This window comes from Scyliorhinus torazame, chromosome 2 (genome assembly GCF_047496885.1).
Source record: "Scyliorhinus torazame isolate Kashiwa2021f chromosome 2, sScyTor2.1, whole genome shotgun sequence".
NCBI classification, from domain to species: domain Eukaryota; kingdom Metazoa; phylum Chordata; class Chondrichthyes; order Carcharhiniformes; family Scyliorhinidae; genus Scyliorhinus; species Scyliorhinus torazame.
Window position 1 is genome coordinate 168,854,028 of NC_092708.1, and position 20,721 is coordinate 168,874,748.

The following is a 20,721-nucleotide window of genomic DNA, read 5'->3' on the forward strand; positions in this document are numbered from 1 at the left end:
GAGCTGATTTTGCACCTTTCCCTGTGTCCAATGGGCTTTTACTTTTCTGGCTAATGTGCCAAGGTGGGACCTTGCCAAATGCCAAACTAAAACCCATGTAGACAACCTCCAGTGCACTACCCTAATTAATCCTCCTTATGACTTTTTCAAGAAAACTGACTAAATTAGTACGGCACGATCTTCCCCTAACAAAACCAAGCTGACTATACCTGGTCAATCTATTCCTTTCTAAGTGACAATTTATCCTGTCTCTCAGAATTAATTCTAATCGCCTATACCAAAGTCAGACTGCCCAGTCTATAATTATTTGGCCTATCCCTCACACCCTTCTAAAATAATGTTACACAATGTTCGCATACCTCCCATCCTTTGGCACTTTAAATGTATCCAGTAAGGATTGGAAAATGATCCTCAAAGCTTTGGCTATTTCCTCCCCGACTTCCTTTTCACAGTCTGTGCTATAATCCATCTAGCCGTGGTGATTTATCCACATTCAAGAATGTCAATCTGTCTCGTACTTCCTCTCTCACTATGCTTATTGTATTTAATATTTCCCTCTCTTTTTCAACTAGAATATCTGCATTAGTGCCAATTATTTTTTAAATCTTGGACCCTTCCCTGAAGCCATTAAAAACATTTCAGAAAGGGACCAGGTTTTTCAGTGTTGCACCACCAGTATTCCATTCAATTAGAATAACTTCTTGTAGTCATATTCAACATCCTAGTACTTCATTAGCTTCACTGAGTAGAAATTCTCAGTAATTGTTCAATAATCATACCCCATTTCTTTGCATTTTGTAGATTTGCTCTTTTTAGTTAGGATTATCCCCACATGGATCATATTTAGTCATTTCATATGTCTCATGTGAACAGTGAACCTCCTTCGTGGACTATTCCTTGCTAGGTCACCGTCCAAATGTCCCTGTTTGATGGCAGGATTCATTCTATTATTGACCCATGGTTCAAACTCCAGTTTCCAATCAGCTGATCCTAAATCAGAAACATTCACTTATCCACTGACTCACAGGATAGCTTTCTTGGACTGTTGTTTGATTTTCCACAAAGTATGCAATGTAATTTTTATGTATGCTTTCCATTTTGACTTTTCAAATGAGATAATTAATCCTGTCATAACATTATTGATGACATCTCTATCCAAGACGACATTTTCTTGGGGTGTAATAACTTTACGTTATCAGATCTACTGCAAAACACATCATAAATTTTAAATTTTGCGATAAATCTGGCTTTTAACGCAACACATTTTTATGTAACATGCCTATTATATTTCAAAACATGAGCTGTCGCAGGATTTCAAACGGTAATGCACCTGCTGTCACGGAGCATAATTTTATGTGAAGAATGGGTTACAATGGGCTGACATATAATTTTACATGGCAAATTTAACTCGTAGGTACTTCCTTCTGAAATAAATCAGGATTTCAGTCTCCAAAGACCAGAAAATTAGACTGACAACCATGTTAAAGAAACCACATTGTCTCCTTTCGATAGATGATGAGAGAGCAAAATGAAAATTATTTCCAAATTCACTTACGCCTGGGTACATCCATGAACTATGTAAAGGTGGCGTCACTGTTAAGGATTAATGGAAATGTAGGGACACACAATTTCCTGGGCTACACGAGTAGTATTTTGCCAGACCAAGTGGGAAAATGTTTCTCAGCCCTGAACAGAATTGGTTTTGTTGATTTTGAAATATTGTTGAAAGGAAAACAAGGGAGAAAATATTGACTTATTCAGGTAAATATTATGTGGATGTTTCTTTTTTGTGTGTGAGGATTAATAAGGGAGACCAGGATTTTCAATTAATAGTCCCTTCAATATTGGAGGGACCTGTAATCGATGGGGAACTCACTGATAGATAGCTAAAGCTCTTGAGCTGAGACACATTAGTATCCTGGCTCCCCAGCCAGAGAGGATAGGCAGGATGACACATCAGTTCTGTCAAAGAAAGGATTTCATGTGAAAGGAATTCCGCATGAGTTAGAGTGGCTCAATTGGACACGGATTCCTGAAACTAAAGCAACGAGAGAATGGAGGGGAGACCCATGATGTTACGTCTCAGGTTTCTCACTCTTAGCTGAAGGTCCTGATGCAGGGTCATAGAGACTGGGAAAGTGATGCTTCCCCAGTGGCAGAAGCATGAGCATAACCTCTATAACCAAGCAGGCATGGATTGAAGAGGCCAAGGATGTCAGCAGCAAAATGGCAGTCTCTCCAACCAGGGGACAATGCCCCTCGAAGATCAAGGATCTCAGGAAGGGTAGGAAAGTGAGCATCATAACAGATGCCAAGCCCCATATCCTGACTTTCCCAGCATTCTTCTGCACACCACTCCTCTGACCAACACACTTCTATTCATTCCTCTCTCTTCAGGCACCTCTTCAAATCCCCATCAGGAAAGCCAAAACTCAACCTCATATTGATCTCTTTTGCAACCTTGCCTCATAGTCCACCCTTCACAAATGTGGTCATTTTCTAGCCATTTCTAACAGTCTTCACTCTGTCATCTTTCCCTGTAAGTGAGGAGAGTATAGACTTTGGGGAGAAGCACAGACCAAGGTGAGCAGATGAGTGAGATGGTGGTCTTAGCCCAGGAAACTGCAGATGCCAGCAATGACTTGCCACAAAAGCCTGAGCCTCATGAGGTAGCAGTGCTCACAGATCAAGAGACCTGATCCTCTACCTGTAAACAACAAGGTGGGGAGGGTCTCCTCCTTTGAACTTGATCTATCCCCTCCTTCAGGAACCAGCTTCAAATTCTTGCCTGTCCCAACTTTCTGCTGAAACTGCCTATTCTGTTCACAGGCAAATCTTTAACTCACTATCATGAGACCAGCTGCTTCTGGTCCGTTCTCATCAAATCTTCAACTGGACTGTTTGGAAAGAAACTGCTAGCCTGTCTACAGACAGATCTTTAACTGAGCTGTATTGAGAGCAGCTGCTCATCTTCTGTTCACATCCCAATCTAAAGCTAACCTGAAACCACAACACCTAACTGCTTCAGCCTAGGCACCTCCCATTAACTACTTCATCTCACTCAGCTGAAAACAATGTATCCAATTATCTACTCCCCAGGGAACTCTCTTATTATAAAAAAAAGTCCATTAGCCCAAATGCTTTAATTGCACCTCTTGTAGCCTCAAAGATCGACTGACTTGCAAACCATGGTTTTTAAAAATGCTACTGCAGCAGCTGCAGTTACATTCTACCTCAGGCCTTTAAACTTACTGCACCAAATACATATATCAGAAATTCCTACATTCATCACAACATGCCCAAAAGGCTTAATCACAAATTTAAACTTAACCACATCCAAGTGCTAGAAAACATGCTCTTGATGTGACATTCAAATGCTGCTGCCTTCATCAAGTTCCTGAAAGGGTTTGAGAAGAGTGACCTGCCACACCTGAGAATCCTCAAAGCAGAAGCCCTCTTTACTCTGCCATCTCAATAGGACCATGTGGTGACTGTGCACCTCTACAATACCCATGTTCTGGTCATAGATCTGATCACCTTCCTCGCCAGGTACGATAACAAGGTTGGAAACTGCTCGGAGGTTAAGGATGCCTTCGTAATCTGGACCATCAAATGTCAGGTCAAGATGACACTCACAAACAATGGGAAGGGAGTAATCCAACACCCTCCTTCCAGCTTCACTATCAGGGAAAGCTGTGGCTATCTCATCTACACAGGCAGCCCAAAGTTTGTCGCTCCTGCGGGAAATCCAGCCATGTGGTGACCAACTGCAGCGCTCTCATCTGCAAAAACTGCAAGCAGGAAGACCATCATATAAAAGACTACAAGTAGACAAAATTCTGCAACCTGTGTGGCGGAGCAGGCCATCTCCACACGACCTGTACCAAATGTGGCCTTCCTTCGCACAGGCGAAAGCCAGGAAGAGCCAAGCAGATGGAATGGCCAGCCTAACGACTGCCAAGGCAACATGTAAACCTCCAGCTAGTGAAGCCTTCAGCCTGCAGAATGGGACAAAGTGGAAGACATGGGGAAACGGAAGAGGGAGGCAGTTGGCGGTCGAACAACATCACCATTCCCCGCACCTCCAACCTCCCAGCAGACCAAACCAATGGGGGAGAAACCATCAGAGGGCCAGTCGGTGTCGGCTTGACAGTTGGTGATGAGGAACACGAAGAAAGGTGAAATGACACAGCTCCCCCCCCCACAAATGAGCAGGAAGAGACCAGACCCATCCGACACAGGCGACGAAGGCAGCTGCACTTCGGGGGAGGATGAAAATGGGCATCTACAGAAGAAGCGGAAAAGCTCTGGGGTTTGGAGAAGGAGACACCGGAGCTCCAGGGCATCGGAAACAACGATGTGACCAGCGCACCCCAACTCCAACCCCAAAGAGAGGAGACATGCACATCCCAGCTCCGGGAAGTCGGGAGCAACAGCATCCCTAGAGGGGAATGGATGGCAGAGATGGTTGCAACAGAGGAAGTGAAGCCACCTGGATGGAACAATCCAAATGAGAAGATTCAGAACAGTTTCCTCAGCCAATTCAAAGTGAGGCTATTCATGGACACTATGGGTATGCAGGAACTGCCAAATGGACTGGAACAGTCAAAGACGACGCATCTGGTAAGCAGCAAGATGTGTTAAAATGGGAATAAAGATCACTTCCATTAACCCGCGCGGTGTTAAATCCATTATGTAATGTGTTGCCACTTTGGATTACCTTGCCTAGGTCAAAGCCGACCTGCTGTTTCTACAGGAGTGTCTGGTACCATACCTCAGCTCCTGCAGGAAGTGGTACCGTTGGTGGTCACAAGCACCATCAACCTTGTAAGGAGGAAATGACTCGCGTTCCTCTGGCCAGGATATTCTGCTGCGTGGGGACAATTTCACCATCTCCGAAGTTGAGTAGATGGTGGGCGGGTGTCTTCTCGTTGCAGACTTACTTGAACAAGAATACTCCACTCCAGTTAATTAACTTGCATGCCTCGTCTCAATGCAGCAAGTGGCTGGTTGTCCTTCAGCATCTTCCATTGCTGCTGACCTCTTCCAGGCCATCATTCTGAGCAGTGACTTCAACTGCATCACTGATATGGCTGGACGATCCGGCAATGCCGACAGCAAAATGGACGCCTCATCCAGACTCCTGTCGGAAACAGTAAAAGATGCCAAGCTGCACAACACCTTTAGCAGCCCTGCAGATAGAGCGCAGTGTAGATATACCTGGACACACCAGACAGGTCTGCCTGCTCCAGGAGAGACTTCCTGTTTGTGTTGGGTGCTTTCACGTTCAATGTCAAGCGAGTGTTCATCTCTAACCGCTGCCTCCTATTGGTCGACTGTCACCTACAGAAGGACCAGAGGTTTGGCAGGAGATCATGGAAGCTGAATGTAAAACACCTGACCCCAGAGAACATTGAGGAACTCAAGAGAGATTACAAACGTTGGAGAACCGGGAAACCCTCTTTACGTCTCTGACACACAGCTGGAAGGCATCAAAAGAGAACATCCTAGTCCCCAGGGAGTGGAGCTGGAGCGGGCCCGGAGAGGCAGGGCACTGGAGTTGTAATTATTCCTGAATATCAGAATGTAAAATTACTTGGATGATTAATGTTAACAGGTTTTTGACCCAATACATGAATTACATTCAAAACAAAGGCATAAGCAGCTTAATTTTCCCATGGCATGTGTGCAGATAATATCTTTTTCCCAGAACAAATGGAGATCCCAATTTTCTCTAAAATAAAGAAAAGACACTGGTCAAATTATGTCTCATCAGTATTTTAATGATCAAATCATGTAATTGATACAGTCCGAGAAAAGACAATGGCAGGGATTTTCCGCTCTCATTCGAGTTGGATGGGTTCAGCAACAAATGCGGAAAATCTTGTGAGAAGGCGAAAGTTGCATTTCACGGCAATGTAAATGGAGGACGGGATTATCTCCTGCGCACTCCCCCATCAATGGTGGGCCACGTTTCTTGCCGTTCAACAACAGGAGCCTCATTGTAATAAATTAGTATCTCATCACAAGGCCCATATGCTGAAATTATCCTTCCATGCCAAATAACGCACCCATAGCAGCACGATGTCAGAACGTGTAGCACAACTGGTCTCACGAGGTGTGCATCTGCGAACAGCTCTCCTGCGGAGGGCTTGCTCAAGAGGGAAAGAGTGATACCAGAGAGTGTCAGGATGGTGCACCTTGTTTTTTGTTTAAAATAAATTTACAGTACCCAATTCATTTTTTCCTATTAAGGGGCAATTTAGGATGGCCAATCCACCTGCCCTGCACATCTTTGGGTTCTGGGGACGAAATCCACGCAAACACGGGGAGAATGTGCAAACTTCACACGGACAGTGGCCCAGGGCCGGGATCGAACCTGGGACCTCGATGTCGTGAGGGTTCGGAAGGGAACATAAGCTGCTAAGATTTATTATTATCCGAGCCCACCACAGGGATTATGTGAGCCACATGGGTTCCCACGCCAACGGGAGGCTGCCCTTTGGTCTCTGGAGTTTGGGGGGGGGTGCTAAAGGCTATCCCTCTGCTCCTCATCACCCATTCCACACAATCCCATCCCAACTTAAGTTACTTTTGGTCTGGGCCCCCCCCCCCCCCACAATGATCCTGGGACTCTGGTGGGTGCATCAGCACCAACAGCCATTACTGCAGCTGGTGGCAGTGAAGAGCTGGCAGTCTTTGACTGGCTTGAAACACTTGGTGGGTGGGACTTCGACCAATCTTGGGGATTCTCCATCTTGGAGAAGGCCCAACAGTGGCCACTTGAGTGCCCGTAGTGTACTTGATTCTTCGGCCTCCTGCGTGCAACTGACAGAATTGCCACTCCTGCTCTCCCAACAGTAGGCGAGACCCGTCAGTCTGACAAAATCCAAGCCTACAATATTGAACCCATGAAACACAGAATTGCCACGCCAGCTCTCCCAACAGTGGGCGAGACCCGTCAGTCTGACAAAATCCAAGCCTACTTTAATATTGAACCCATGAAACACAAAATAAAAGCATGTTTTCACCATGCACTACTGACTTTTTATTCACACCCATCTGCTTGAATAGGAATCCTCAAGTTCTACATTGACAATTCTCACTAAACTTTTTCAGTTCCCTACCAATGTAAAGACTTCAACGTTATTTTTGTTTATTCAATTGAGTTGACAGCACAACCTGCATCAAAACCTCAGTACATAATGGAACAGCAGCTAACATGGAGCTATACTGATCATTCATTAAACTCAAACATGTTCACTTCTGATTGTTGTGACGTTATTTTAGAGTTAGGAAAGTGTACGAGTTGCAGATGATGTTGTGTCTTTCTACCACTTGCATCAGCTTCAGTGACTCAGTTCCAATAAAGTTTCAAACTGATGACATTGAAATCTTTGTAAATCATCATAAAAATGTTGAGAGATTAAATGCAATGCGAAAAGTAAAATATAAGCAGCAAATATTGAAGCTAAAAACAATAAAAACAACATGCTTACTTGATTTAGAATATCTTGCTTCTGCAGAGTTGTGTGAATTGAAGGACAGACAGAAAGAAAGAAAGGAAGAAATAGGTTATTGAACAGTAATAGATAGATTTGCAAAATAATAGAAATTGTTGATAGAGGTGATTTATTTTTTTCAGAACATTAAGTATATTGTATCTGTACAGATGTGTGCCAAACTTGGTGGGACAGTAGGACCATGTTTTACTTATGAGAAAATTACGCATTTGTAGGGGCACTCTGATCCTGAATAGTATTTGGCAAGAATCTTGCTAATACATGCAATGATTTCAGTTGATGCATTATTGCTTTTCTTTATGTACTCATAAACAACACTAATGAAACTGAAAGGTTAAAAGGACTTGTATTTACATCATGACCAGACAGTCCAAAATGTTTTACAGTCAATAAAATATTTTTGAAGAGCAGACATAGTTGTAATGTAGGAAACGTGGCAGCCAACTTAGCACAGTAAACTCCCACAAACAACAAGGTGATAATGACCAGATAATCTGGTTCTTGTGATGCTGACTGAGGGATAAATATTATCCAGGACATACCCTGCTCTCCTTTGAAATCGCACCACAGGTTCTTTTACATCCTCCTGAAAGGGTAGACAGGGTCTTGTTTTAATGACTCATCGATAGAACAGCACCATCAACAGAGCAGCACTCCCTCAGTAACTAGTGGAATGCCGCCTTGATTTTGTGCTCCAGGGGACTTGCGCCGACAACTTACACTCTCAAATGCGAGCAAGCTACCAACTGAGCCATGGCTGACACTGCAACAATGTCACTGGCATAAAGCTTTTCTGACATCTTTCAGTTTTATCCTCATTATTTTTAAATGCACGATCGTTCCTTAAAGGCAATACCTAATGATTAGTTCAACATTTCACAAAGGAGCCACATCTTTTTAAAAAAATACTTCAAGAAAGAGTCTAGAAAGGGTGCTAAACAGGCCATATCAACTGTGAAGCTATATCAAAGTCAATTTAGCTCTTCCTCCTTACAAGGCCTATACCTCTGCACAGCATAGGTCACTTGATAGAAACAATACTGAGCATCTTTCCCATTCCATTAGCCGGGGAATGTTTAACTGTGACATCTCCATCCCCTCTCTGACTGAGTATGTAGCTTTCGGGCAGCATGGTGGCACAGTGGTTAGCATTGCTACCTACCACGCTGAGGACCCGGGTTCGAATCCCGACCCTAGGTCACTGTCCGTGTGGAGTTTGCACATTCTCCCCGTGCTTGCGTGGGTTTCACCCCCACAACCCAAAAATGTGCAAGGTAGGTGGATTGCCCCTTAATTGGGAAAAAAAATAATTGGGTACTCTAAATTTAAAAAAAAGTGTATGTAGCTTTCAAACTTAAGACAGACTTCAATTTGTACAATGAGCGCTTTTTCTCTCCAAGGATTTTTTAATATGAGATTACTAATTACTGTTGTCATATTTACATAATACAAGACATAAAACAGCTTTGTGCCCAGTTGGTTGCACAACATATTGCTCCACAAAATTGTCATGAAAACATTCTAGAAATTCATCTCCAAGACTAACCTTGGCAATTTGAGTGTTCTAGTTTATATGGAGGTCAAAGTGCCCCATAAATTGCCTTTGCCTAATTCTCCAATTATTTCTCGTTTAACATTCGGTCCATAGTACAGCTTTTGTTTGGGGCCTAAATTCCACTTTGACCAGCTTTTTAGGACCCTCATTAGTCCTAATCTCCATCCAAACTGATTCTACTTCCTGATTTTCTGAGCCAAGATCCATTCTTTCTCCGGTCCTATATTATTTTTTATTATCAGGGCTTCTTCTCCTTTTCCATTCTGCCTGTCTTTTTGATTGCTTTCCTGCTGCTGCTTCATGTTAAGTAATGGGTTAAGAGAGGGGGTTGCTCTCCCTCCCCCCTTAGGGGGGAGGGGGAGCAGCCCCAAGTCGTGGTCCACATTGGCACTAACGACATAGGTAGGAAAGGGGACAAGGATGTCAGGCAGGCTTTCAGGGAGCTAGGATGGAAGCTCAGAACTAGAACAAACAGAGTTGTTATCTCTGGGTTGTTGCCCGTGCCACGTGATAGTGTGATGAGGAATAGGGAGAGAGAGCATTTAAACACGTGGCTACAGGGATGGTGCAGGCGGGAGGGATTCAGATTTCTGGATAACTGGGGCTCTTTCTGGGGAAGGTGGGACCTCTACAGACAGGATGGTCTACATCTGAACCTGAGGGGCACAAATATCCTGGGGGGGAGATTTGTTGGTGCTCTTTGGGGGGGGTTTAAACTAATGCAGCAGGGGCATGGGAACCTGGATTGTAGTTTTAGGGTAAGGGAGAATGAGAGTATAGAGGTCAGGAGCACAGATTTGACGTCGCAGGAGGGGGCCAGTGTTCAGGTAGGTGGTTTGAAGTGTGTCTACTTCAATGCCAGGAGTATACAAAACAAGGTAGGGGAACTGGCAGCATGGGTTGGTACCTGGGACTTCGATGTTGTGGTCATTTCGGAGACATGGATAGAGCAGGGACAGGAATGGATGTTGCAGGTTCCGGGGTTTAGGTGTTTTAGTAAGCTCAGAGAAGGAGGCAAAAGAGGGGGAGGTGTGGCGCTGCTAGTCAAGAGCAGTATTACGGTGGCGGAGAGGATGCTAGATGGGGACTCTTCTTCCGAGGTAGTATGGGCTGAAGTTAGAAACAGGAAAGGAGAGGTCACCCTGTTGGGAGTTTTTTATAGGCCTCCTAATAGTTCTAGGGATGTAGAGGAAAGGATGGCGAAGATGATTCTGGATATGAGCGAAAGTAACAGGGTAGTTATTATGGGAGACTTTAACTTTCCAAATATTGACTGGAAAAGATATAGTTCGAGTACAATAGATGGGTCGTTTTTTGTACAGTGTGTGCAGGAGGGTTTCCTGAAACAATATGTTGACAGGCCAACAAGAGGCGAGGCCACGTTGGATTTGGTTTTGGGTAATGAACCAGGCCAGGTGTTGGATTTTGAGGTAGGAGAGCACTTTGGGGACAGTGACCACAATTCAGTGACGTTTACGTTAATGATGGAAAGGGATAAGTACACACCGCAGGGCAAGAGTTATAGCTGGGGGAAGGGCAATTATGATGCCATTAGACGTGACTTGGGGGGGGATAAGGTGGAGAAGTAGGCTGCAAGTGTTGGGCACACTGGATAAGTGGGGCTTGTTCAAGGATCAGCTACTGCGTGTTCTTGATAAGTATGTACCGGTCAGACAGGGAGGAAGGCGTCGAGCGAGGGAACCGTGGTTTACCAAGGAAGTGGAATCTCTTGTTAAGAGGAAGAAGGAGGCCTATGTGAAGATGAAGTGTGAAGTTTCGGTTGGGGCGATAGATAGTTACAAGGTAGCGAGGAAGGATCTAAAGAGAGAGCTAAGACGAGCAAGGAGGGGACATGAGAAGTATTTGGCAGGAAGGATCAAGGAAAATCCAAAAGCTTTCTATAGGTATGTCAGGAATAAGCGAATGACGAGGGAAAGAGTAGGACCAGTCAAGGACAGGGATGGGAAATTGTGTGTGGAGTCTGAAGAGATAGGCGAGATACTAAATGAATATTTTTCGTCAGTATTCACTCAGGAAAAAGACAATGTTGTGGAGGAGAATGCTGAGCCCCAGGCTAATAGAATAGATGGCATTGAGGTACGTAGGGAAGAGGTGTTGGTAATTCTGGACAGGCTGAAAATAGATAAGTCCCCGGGACCTGATGGGATTTATCCTAGGATTCTCTGGGAGGCCAGGGAAGAGATTGCTGGACCTTTGGCTTTGATTTTTATGTCATCATTGGCTACAGGAATAGTGCCAGAGGACTGGAGGACAGCAAATGTGGTCCCTTTGTTCAAAAAGGGGAGCAGAGACAACCCCGGCAACTATAGACCGGTGAGCCTCACGTCTGTAGTGGGTAAAGTCTTGGAGGGGATTATAAGAGACAAGATTTATAATCATCTAGATAGGAATAATATGATCAGGGATAGTCAGCATGGCTTTGTGAAGGGTAGGTCATGTCTCACAAACCTTATTGAGTTCTTTGAGAAGGTGACTGAACAGGTAGACGAGGGTAGAGCAGTTGATGTGGTGTATATGGATTTCAGCAAAGCGTTTGATAAGGTTCCCCACGGTAGGCTATTGCAAAAAATACGGAGGCTGGGGATCGAGGGTGATTTAGAGATGTGGATCAGAAATTGGCTAGCTGAAAGAAGACAGAGGGTGGTGGTTGAGGGGATATGTTCAGAATGGAGTACAGTCACAAGTGGAGTACCACAAGGATCTGTTCTGGGGCCGTTGCTGTTTGTCATTTTTATCAATGACCTAGAGGAAGGCGCAGAAGGGTGGGTGAGTAAATTTGCAGACGATACTAAAGTCGGTGGTGTTGTCGATAGTGTGGAAGGATGTAGCAGGTTACAGAGGGATATAGATAAGCTGCAGAGCTGGGCTGAGAGGTGGCAAATGGAGTTTAATGTAGAGAAGTGTGAGGTGATTCACTTTGGAAGGAATAACAGGAATGCGGAATATTTGGCTAATGGTAAAGTTCTTGAAAGTGTGGATGAGCAGAGGGATCTAGGTGTCCATGTACATAGATCCCTGAAAGTTGCCACCCAGGTTGATAGGGTTGTGAAGAAGGCCTATGGAGTGTTGGCCTTTATTGGTAGAGGGATTGAGTTCCGGAGTCGGGAGGTCATGTTGCAGCTGTACAGAACTCTGGTACGGCCGCATTTGGAGTATTGCGTACAGTTCTGGTCACCGCATTATAGGAAGGACGTGGAGGCTTTGGAGCGGGTGCAGAGGAGATTTACCAGGATGTTGCCTGGTATGGAGGGAAAATCTTATGAGGAAAGGCTGATGGACTTGAGGTTGTTTTCGTTGGAGAGAAGGTTAAGAGGAGACTTAATAGAGGCATACAAAATGATCAGGGGGTTGGATAGGGTGGACAGTGAGAGCCTTCTCCCGCGGATGGATATGGCTGGCACGCGGGGACATAACTTTAAACTGAGGGGTAATAGATATAGGACAGAGGTCAGAGGTAGGTTCTTTACACAAAGAGTAGTGAGGCCGTGGAATGCCCTACCTGCTACAGTAGTGAACTCGCCAACATTGAGGGCATTTAAAAGTTTATTGGATAAACATATGGATGATAATGGCATAGTGTAGGTTAGATGGTTTTTGTTTCGGTGCAACATCGTGGGCCGAAGGGCCTGTACTGCGCTGTATTGTTCTATGTTCTATGTTCTAGACATTCCAATTAGTTATCTCATTTATGTTAAGTATCCAATAATTGACATTGATATGTAAAAGGGCTTCAGGTGGCCTTTGTGTCAGGTGATGTGATGTTAGAGTTTTGTGCAGAGTCTGTTAAAGTGAAAAAAAGGTGTTGGTGAAAAGGAGCAGAACCTTTGACTCTTTATACAACAGCAGCCAAATGTGTAACACTTCAGTGGTTGAAATGCTCACCAAATAACCCCCGATGGCCAAGAAAGTCAGAAAGCAAAAGAACACCTCCCTCACATCTGCGCACAATTCACACTTTGAGCCAAATTCCCAAATATACTCACTCATTTGTGTCTCATTCAGGCCAACACTGGCCATGTGCCTCTTTCTGATCGTGTCCTATAAAAAGTTCCTTTCTTATATATATGGCGGCGTGGTAGCACAGTGGTTAGCACTGTTTCTTCACAGCGCCAGGGTTCCAGGTTCGATTCCCGGCTTGGGTCACTGTGTGTGGAGTCTGCACGTTCTCCCTGTGTGTGTGTGTGGGGGGGGGGGGGGGGGGGGGGGGGGGGGGTCATCCCACATGTCCCGAAAGACGTGCTTGTTAGGTGAATTGGTCATTCTGAATTCTCCCTCAGTGTCCCTGAACAGGCACCGGAATATGGCAACGTGAGGCTTTTCATAGTAACTTAATTGTGTCATGGGAGTGTCCCTTTAAGAAATGTTTTTGTCTTATCACATGGCTTCAGTGGTGTCATTGTGTGGGTGGAGCTGGGCTGTGGCTCTGAGTTTTTACTTTTGATTTTGAGTTGGAAGCTGGCTGTGGCTCGAGTTTTACTTTCGCTTTGAGTTTGACCTGGTTTTGTATTACACAGGTTAGAAAGAAGTGTCTCTCTCTATCTTCAGTTTAAAAGCTGTTTCCAGATTACTTGATAACTTAAAAGTGATAACTGTTTTCAGGAAGGTCTTCAACCCTGCTGTTTCGGAAAGGAAACAGGTGATATCCATACCAGGTCCTTTGAAAAGGGATTTCTGGTTTATGGGATATTGTTATTAAATTGGAACAGTTAAAAGGGGAAATTTATTAAGGGAGATACATAGATTACTGTAGCTGTGTGGGGTATTTATGTTTGTAGCTGATAAAAATGCTTAAGTGTGTTTATAAAAATGTTAACTAAATTCGTAGAATAAAGCTCGTTTTTGATTAAAAGTGTTTAAGGCCTCTGTTGAATAAAACCTGAAAGGTTGCTCATCGTAACCAAAATCGATAAACAGTTTTGGTCAGGTGAACTCTATGACATACTTTGGAGTTTTCTAAACCCTGGCCCTTGACAATTGCAGCCTACTTGTGACAATAAAGATTATATCCAAATCTATCTGTTATGAATGCTTCATGCATTCAGTTTCATTTGATTCTTTTTACCATTATTTTTGGCACGGATCTTATTCACAAACACACCATTATTGTTAAACTATCTGTCCATTCGTGCACCATTCTTTGGGTCATTACCCAAATTATTACTGTGTTCTGTTGCCACCACTTTTCTTTTTAGGTTACTAAATTTCCGTTCCCTGTCCCAACTTTTAGCCTTATCCACATATCAAATTATACAATTCACCAGAATGCTGATCCCAGCCCAGTTTAGGTACTGCCCATCCCAAATGAACAGCTTCCTCTTTCCCCAGTCCTAATGTCAGTATTCCATGGATTACAATCCCTTCCAATATTGTAGGATTGGCACCAGCTCAATCAATTAAAACCTCTTCTTACAGACAATTCTTCGAGCCACACGTTTGATTCGCTAATCTGTCTCATCCTATCCCAATTTACATGGTTCACTTAGTAACACAGACGGTGGGTGGAATCTAAACATATTTTTTCAAAGTGCCAGGCTCTGACTAAAAACTGTTGTGTAGCTCTTCAGCTACACAGACCAGTTTTCACTTCAAATCTTTGAGCCTTGAGAAAACAAAATGAGGGGGTGGGGTTTTCGCCATCACTCTGGCGGGTCACGGCTGGATAGAACCAGCAAGGCCAGCTCCAGCGAGATCGGGGCACCATCTTTAAAGAGCACCCAATCAACACAGAAATTGAATGGCCCCCAGCCCCCTACCCCATGTACATGCTTGGACCCACCTCACAATACTGGGGCTCCTTCCCTTCCCCACAACCACAAGTGACAGTACGTCCTCCCCTCCAAACCCCCCCTCCCACAAAAACAATGCCAACACCAAGTCACCCCCCTCCCCCCACCCTTTGCAGGCATTGGGACAACCTCCTCTCACCCTCAACCCCTTGCAGACATAGGGGCATCGCCTTCTCACCCCTCCGGATGGAAAGGGACAACCATTCCACTCCAACTCTCCGACTCCCATCCCCGCCCTCCCCAAACACTCAAGGGGAACCCTTCCCAATTTGGGGGGGGGTGGATCCTATGGTGGGGGAGATTTATTAGTTACATTAAAATGTATGCGAAAACATTAAAATGAGGTTCTTGCCCTTTGTGGGTGTGAACCTCGTGACATCACTAGCGAGGGGCATGGAAACCCTATTCTCGTCGTAATTTCCACCCGTGTTGCAGTTCGGTCTGCCGGAGAACGCAGCTGAAAATCATCCTCATTATTATCATTGAGGATATGTTTATTAATTTAGGCCCCAGTTCCTCAAACTCATCTGCAGGACCTCATTTAGTTCGATCTATAACATTTGCTCCTACATGTGCCACAACTGGATTCTCAAGCCAGGAGGGGATACCTTTAACTTTAGCACATGGCAGGCAACACAACCTTCAAAACTCTTGGCCACAGCTGCAGAAAACAGTTTCTATCCTGACTAAACTGTTCTTTATAACTACCACATTCGTCACACTTGAAGGGTTTCCTGCACATGGTGCAACGGTCAGTTTGTCCAACATTCTATAGTCCTGGTTCTCATCTACACAGGTAGCAACCACCCAAACCTGGCTGACTCTCAGTCACACCCTCCCACCTCAGACCAACTCTATTACTCAACAGGTGTGCCTGTTTCCTGGAACACAGTGTTCAGGTAACTCTCCCCATCTCTGAAATCAATTGTTAAATGTCATTCCCTGAATAAATTAAACGCAGCCACAATTTTAAATTCCAACAGTTTGCACCATCAATCCAAATAATTTGTTAATATCTCAGCCAGAATCTTATACTAAAAGCATGCAGGCTATCCCAAAGTTGGTGGTCATAGGCTTACAATGTCAAAAGTGAGGTTTATGGAAATTGGCCTCATAAAATGCAGCGTCGAAGATTCCATACGAATGCGATAAGCTAGCTGATCTTTTCCTACGCAGCATTGATATGCTGGTATGCTCATAAAATACAATAAAAGACATTTTAATGTAATGCCACAGATTTACTGGAGGAGACATTAGTCCATGCAGCGCCGCTAACTAACTTGGGGCAGAAAGCATCACAGGCAGCTCCCTGCATGACTCACTACTCACAGTATTATGAATGAGTTACAATGGTGTAATGTTTCACAATTAAGATATTCCTTATCCACCCGAGTCCAAGTAAACTACTGGGAAAGCCCCCCCAAAAAACAAAAATCAGCCAATTAAAATCTGAAAAAATGCTTTCCATTCTCCCCCCACCAACCCTGGTCATCAAAATTTGATTCACACTTTCTTCAGTGTGTAAAAGCATACACACTTAACGCTCACTAGAGCACAGCCACAGAAATCCTGTGAAGCAACAAGAGGTTTTGATAGTCTAATACCTGCAGAAATACAGATACTAAATAATGAAGATGCATTTCTGTGAAACTTTCTCTTTAGCTTTGGGAATGCTTAATTCTCTTCGCAATAATCATGGTAATACTGCTTGGAAATAACCGTGTACAGTTTTTTTCCTAATATCGACTGAAGCATAAGAAAACACCACTTTAATTAGATAGGTATTGGACATTGAACCATGCCATCTGCTAATCACCATTTTGTCTACTGAGGTCTTCTGTTATTTTTTTTTAAATATTGTTGTTGGCATTTTCCAACTTTAACAGGATAACAGTTTAACATATAAAGCACGTATTATTTCTAAAGTAACAGCTCAAGTATATCTGATATTGACAAACAAGTTTGTGTCTTATGTACAACAGTTTTTCCCATGTGCCCCCCCCTTCCCTTGTAAGTAGCATGTTCCGCTTTCCCCACCCCTCCGGCCGGAGTTATTTCTTATTGTTTGGTGTTGGGCGGGGGGGGGGGGGGGGGTTGGGGGGCTGCATGGCCCTTCCCCTCTGCCCCTTGCCCCCCCATGCTTCGTTTTGTGTCTTCCTTGGGACCCATTCCCTCCCCTACCCCTCTCTGTCCCCGTCTCTTGTGCGTGCCCTCCCAGCCAGTCAGCAGATGAACACACACCACCCCACCCCCACAGACCCCACCCCCACATACCCCACCCTTGTGGAAATACACCTTGGGGATGAAGATCTGTATGGATCTCAACAGGAAGGGGAACCTCAGCAGTACGTTCATTTTGATCGTCTGGACACTCCCCGCCTGGGAAAGCGGGAGCGCATTCCATCTCTGTAGGTTCTTTTTTTACCTCCTCCACCAGGCGGTCAGGTTCCACTTGTGGATCCGTGTCCAGTCATGCGCTATCTGCATCCCCAGGTAGCGAAATTTGTTTTGGACTGGTTTGGGTTCACTGGGAATGCCTCACTCTTGCCGAGTTTGAGTTTGTAGCCCAAGAAGGCTCTGAACTCTCTCAGAAGATGCACGATTACTTTCAAGCTGTTCTATAGGTCCAAGACATAGAGGAGCAGGTTAGCCGCATGGAGCAACACTCTGTCCCCTCTTTGTATACCCTTCCAGCTTTTCACATCTCGCTGAGCAATCACCAGTGGTTCAATTGCCAGGGTGAACAAGAATAGAGATAGTGGGCATCCCTGCCTTGTGCCTTTCTGCAGCTGGAAGTATTCAGAGCTGGTGGTGTTGGTCGGAACGATTGCCTTGGGGACGTTGTATAGGAGTCTCACCCATGAGGTGAATCCTGTCACTAGCCCAAACCGCTCTAGCACTTTGAAGAGGTACTTCCATTCGACTCTGTCACAGGCCTTTTCTGTGTCCAGGGAGACGATCACCTCTGATGTTCTCTCCCCGGATGGGGTCATTATTACATTCAGCAGCCGCCTGATGTTCACAATTAGCTGTTTACACTTGACAAAGGAACCATCTCTGGTACGGAGTTCTCCAGTCTCTTGGCCAGGACTTTCGCGAGTATTTTCACATCTATATTGAGCAGTGAAATGAGTCTGTATGATCCACATTCCGTCAGGTCTTCGTCTTTTTTGGTATCGTGGCCTGTGTTAGCATTAGAGGCGGGTGCCCCTCGCTAACGAGTCTGCGAACATGTCTGGGGCCAGGGCTGGTGCAAATGTTTTCACGAAGTCCTCCGGCAACCCGGTGCCTTCCCCGCCTGCATGGAGCTGATGCTCTCCATGATCTCTCCCGGGCCTATTGGTGCTTCCACGTCTCCCCGCCTATTGCCCCCATGACTGGCACGTCCAGTCCGTCAGGGAATAGTTTCATCTCCGTATCCCCGACGGGGGGGATCGGAGGTATACAGCTCAAATGTTCTGTTGACTACTTTTGCTCGATTACCAGTCTACCTCTGCTATCCTTCACTTGTGCTATCTCTCTCGTGACTGCCTGCTTTCTGAGCTGGTGAGCCTGTAGGCAGCCAGTCTTTTCCCGTGTTTGTAAAAGACCCCCCAGTGTCTGGAGGAGATGGTGCACTACTTTTCTGGTGGATAGCTGGTTAAAGTCCATTTGTAGCTTTTTCCTCTCGACCACATGCTCTACGGTCGGGGCCTCGGAGTATTTTCTGTCGACCTCCAGGATGGAGTCGGTCAGTTGTTGCCTGGACACCCTCTTTTTCCTATCTCTTTGTGTCTTCTAGCTATAATCTATCCCCCAATCACTGCCTTCAGTGCCTCCCAGATCGTGGAAGGCAAGACTTCCCCTGCTCCGGTTATTTGTAACATACTCGGCTATGGTTTGTGATATTTTTGGCAGAAGACCAGTGTCCAGCCTCCACGTGGGGCGCTGGGCAGGCCAGTCTCCAACCTCACGTCCATGTAGTGTGGAGCATTGCCGGAGATAAATATCGTGGAGTATTCTGCTCTTACTATTCCCGGAAGCACCGCTTTCCCCACTGCAAAGATGTATATCCTCAAGTATGCTTTGTGCACCGGTAAAAAGAAAATTCCTTCTTACAGGAGTGTAGGAACGGCCGTGGGTCCACCGCCCCCATCTAATCCATGGATGTTGCCAGCTCCCTGGCGATGCCTGTCCTTTTCCCCGATCTGGGGTTCGATCGGTCTGTCAGTTCGTCCTGTACATAGTTGAGGCTGCCCCCCCCATGACCAGTCGGTGCATGTCAAACATACATAGAACATAACATAGAAAATACAGCACAGAACAGGCCCTTCGGCCCACGATATTGTGCCAAACCTTTGTCCTAGATTAATCATAGATTATCATTGAATTTACAGTGCAGAAGGAGGCCATTCGGCCCTTTGAGTCTGCACCAGCTCTTGGAAAGAGCACCATACCCAAACTCAACACCTCCACCCAACACCAAGGGCAATTTGGACATTAAGGGCAATTTATCATGGCCAATTCACCTAACCCGCACATCTTTGGACTGTGGGAGGAAACCGGAGCACCCGGAGGAAACCCACGCAGACACGGGGAGGACGTGCAGACTCCGCACAGACAATGACCCAAGCCGGAATCGAACCTGGGACCATGGAGCTGTGAAGCAATTGCGCTATCCACAATGCTACCGTGCTGCCCTTAAGAACAAATAAATCTACACTATATCATTTTACCGTCATCCATGTACCTATCCAATAGCTGCTTGAAGGTCCCTAATGTTTCCGACTCAACTACTTCCACAGGCAGTGCATTCCATGCCCCCACTACTCTCTGGGTAAAGAACCTACCTCTGATATCCCTCCTATATCTTCCACCTTTCACCTTAAATTTATGTCCCCTTGTAATGGTGTGTTCCACCCGAGGAAAAAGTCTCTGACTGTCTACTCTATCTATTCCCCTGATCATCTTATAAACCTCTATCAAGTCGCCCCTCATCCTTCTCCGCTCTAATGAGAAAAGGCCTAGCACCCTCAACCTTTCCTCGTAAGACCTACTCTCCATTCCAGGCAACATCCTGGTAAATCTTCTTTGCACCTTTTCCAGAGCTTCCACATCCTTCCTAAAATGAGGCGACCAGAACTGTACACAGTACTCCAAATGTGGCCTTACCAAAGTTTTGTACAGCTGCATCATCACCTCACGGCTCTTAAATTCAATCCCTCTGTTAATGAACGCGAGCACACCATAGGCCTTCTTCACAGCTCTATCCACTTGAGTGGCAACTTTCAAAGATGTATGAACATAGACCCCAAGATCTCTCTGCTCCTCCACATTGCCAAGAACTCTACTGTTAACCCTATATTCCGCATTCATATTTGTCCTTCCAAAATGGACAACCTCACACTTTTCAGGGTTAAACTCCATCTGCCACTTCTCAGCCCAGCTCTGCATCCTATCTATGTCTCTTTGCAGCCGACAACAGCCCTCCTTACTATCCACAACTCCACCAATCTTCGTATCGTCTGCAAATTTACTGACCCACCCTTCAACTCCCTCATCCAAGTCATTAATGAAAATCACAAACAGCAGAGGACCCAGAACTGATCCCTGCGGTACGCCACTGGTAACTGGGATCCAGGCTGAATATTTGCCATCCACCACCACTCTCTGACTTCTATCGGTTAGCCAGTTCGTTATCCAACTGGCCAAATTTCCCACTATCCCATGCCTCCTTACTTTCTGCATAAGCCTATCATGGGGAACTTTATCAAATGCCTTACTAAAATCCATGTACACTACATCCACTGCTTTACCTTCATCCACATGCTTGGTCACCTCCTCAAAGAATTCAATA

At 45.2% G+C, this 20,721-nt stretch overlaps 1 protein-coding gene across 4 annotated transcripts in view; it reads right to left on the reverse strand.

Annotated features, from left to right (window-relative positions):
* Positions 1 to 20,721, reverse strand: part of dgkg (diacylglycerol kinase, gamma) — a 985,082-nt gene that overhangs the window by 754,463 nt on the left and 209,898 nt on the right. For 2 of the 4 annotated variants that reach the window (XM_072479601.1, XM_072479586.1), the window contains exon 4: positions 7,500 to 7,520. The exons of the other annotated variants lie outside the window; for them this stretch is intronic. In XM_072479601.1, the coding sequence (XP_072335702.1) occupies positions 7,500 to 7,520 (21 nt within the window). The remainder of the gene's footprint in view (positions 1 to 7,499; positions 7,521 to 20,721) is intronic. 4 annotated transcript variants of the gene reach the window in all.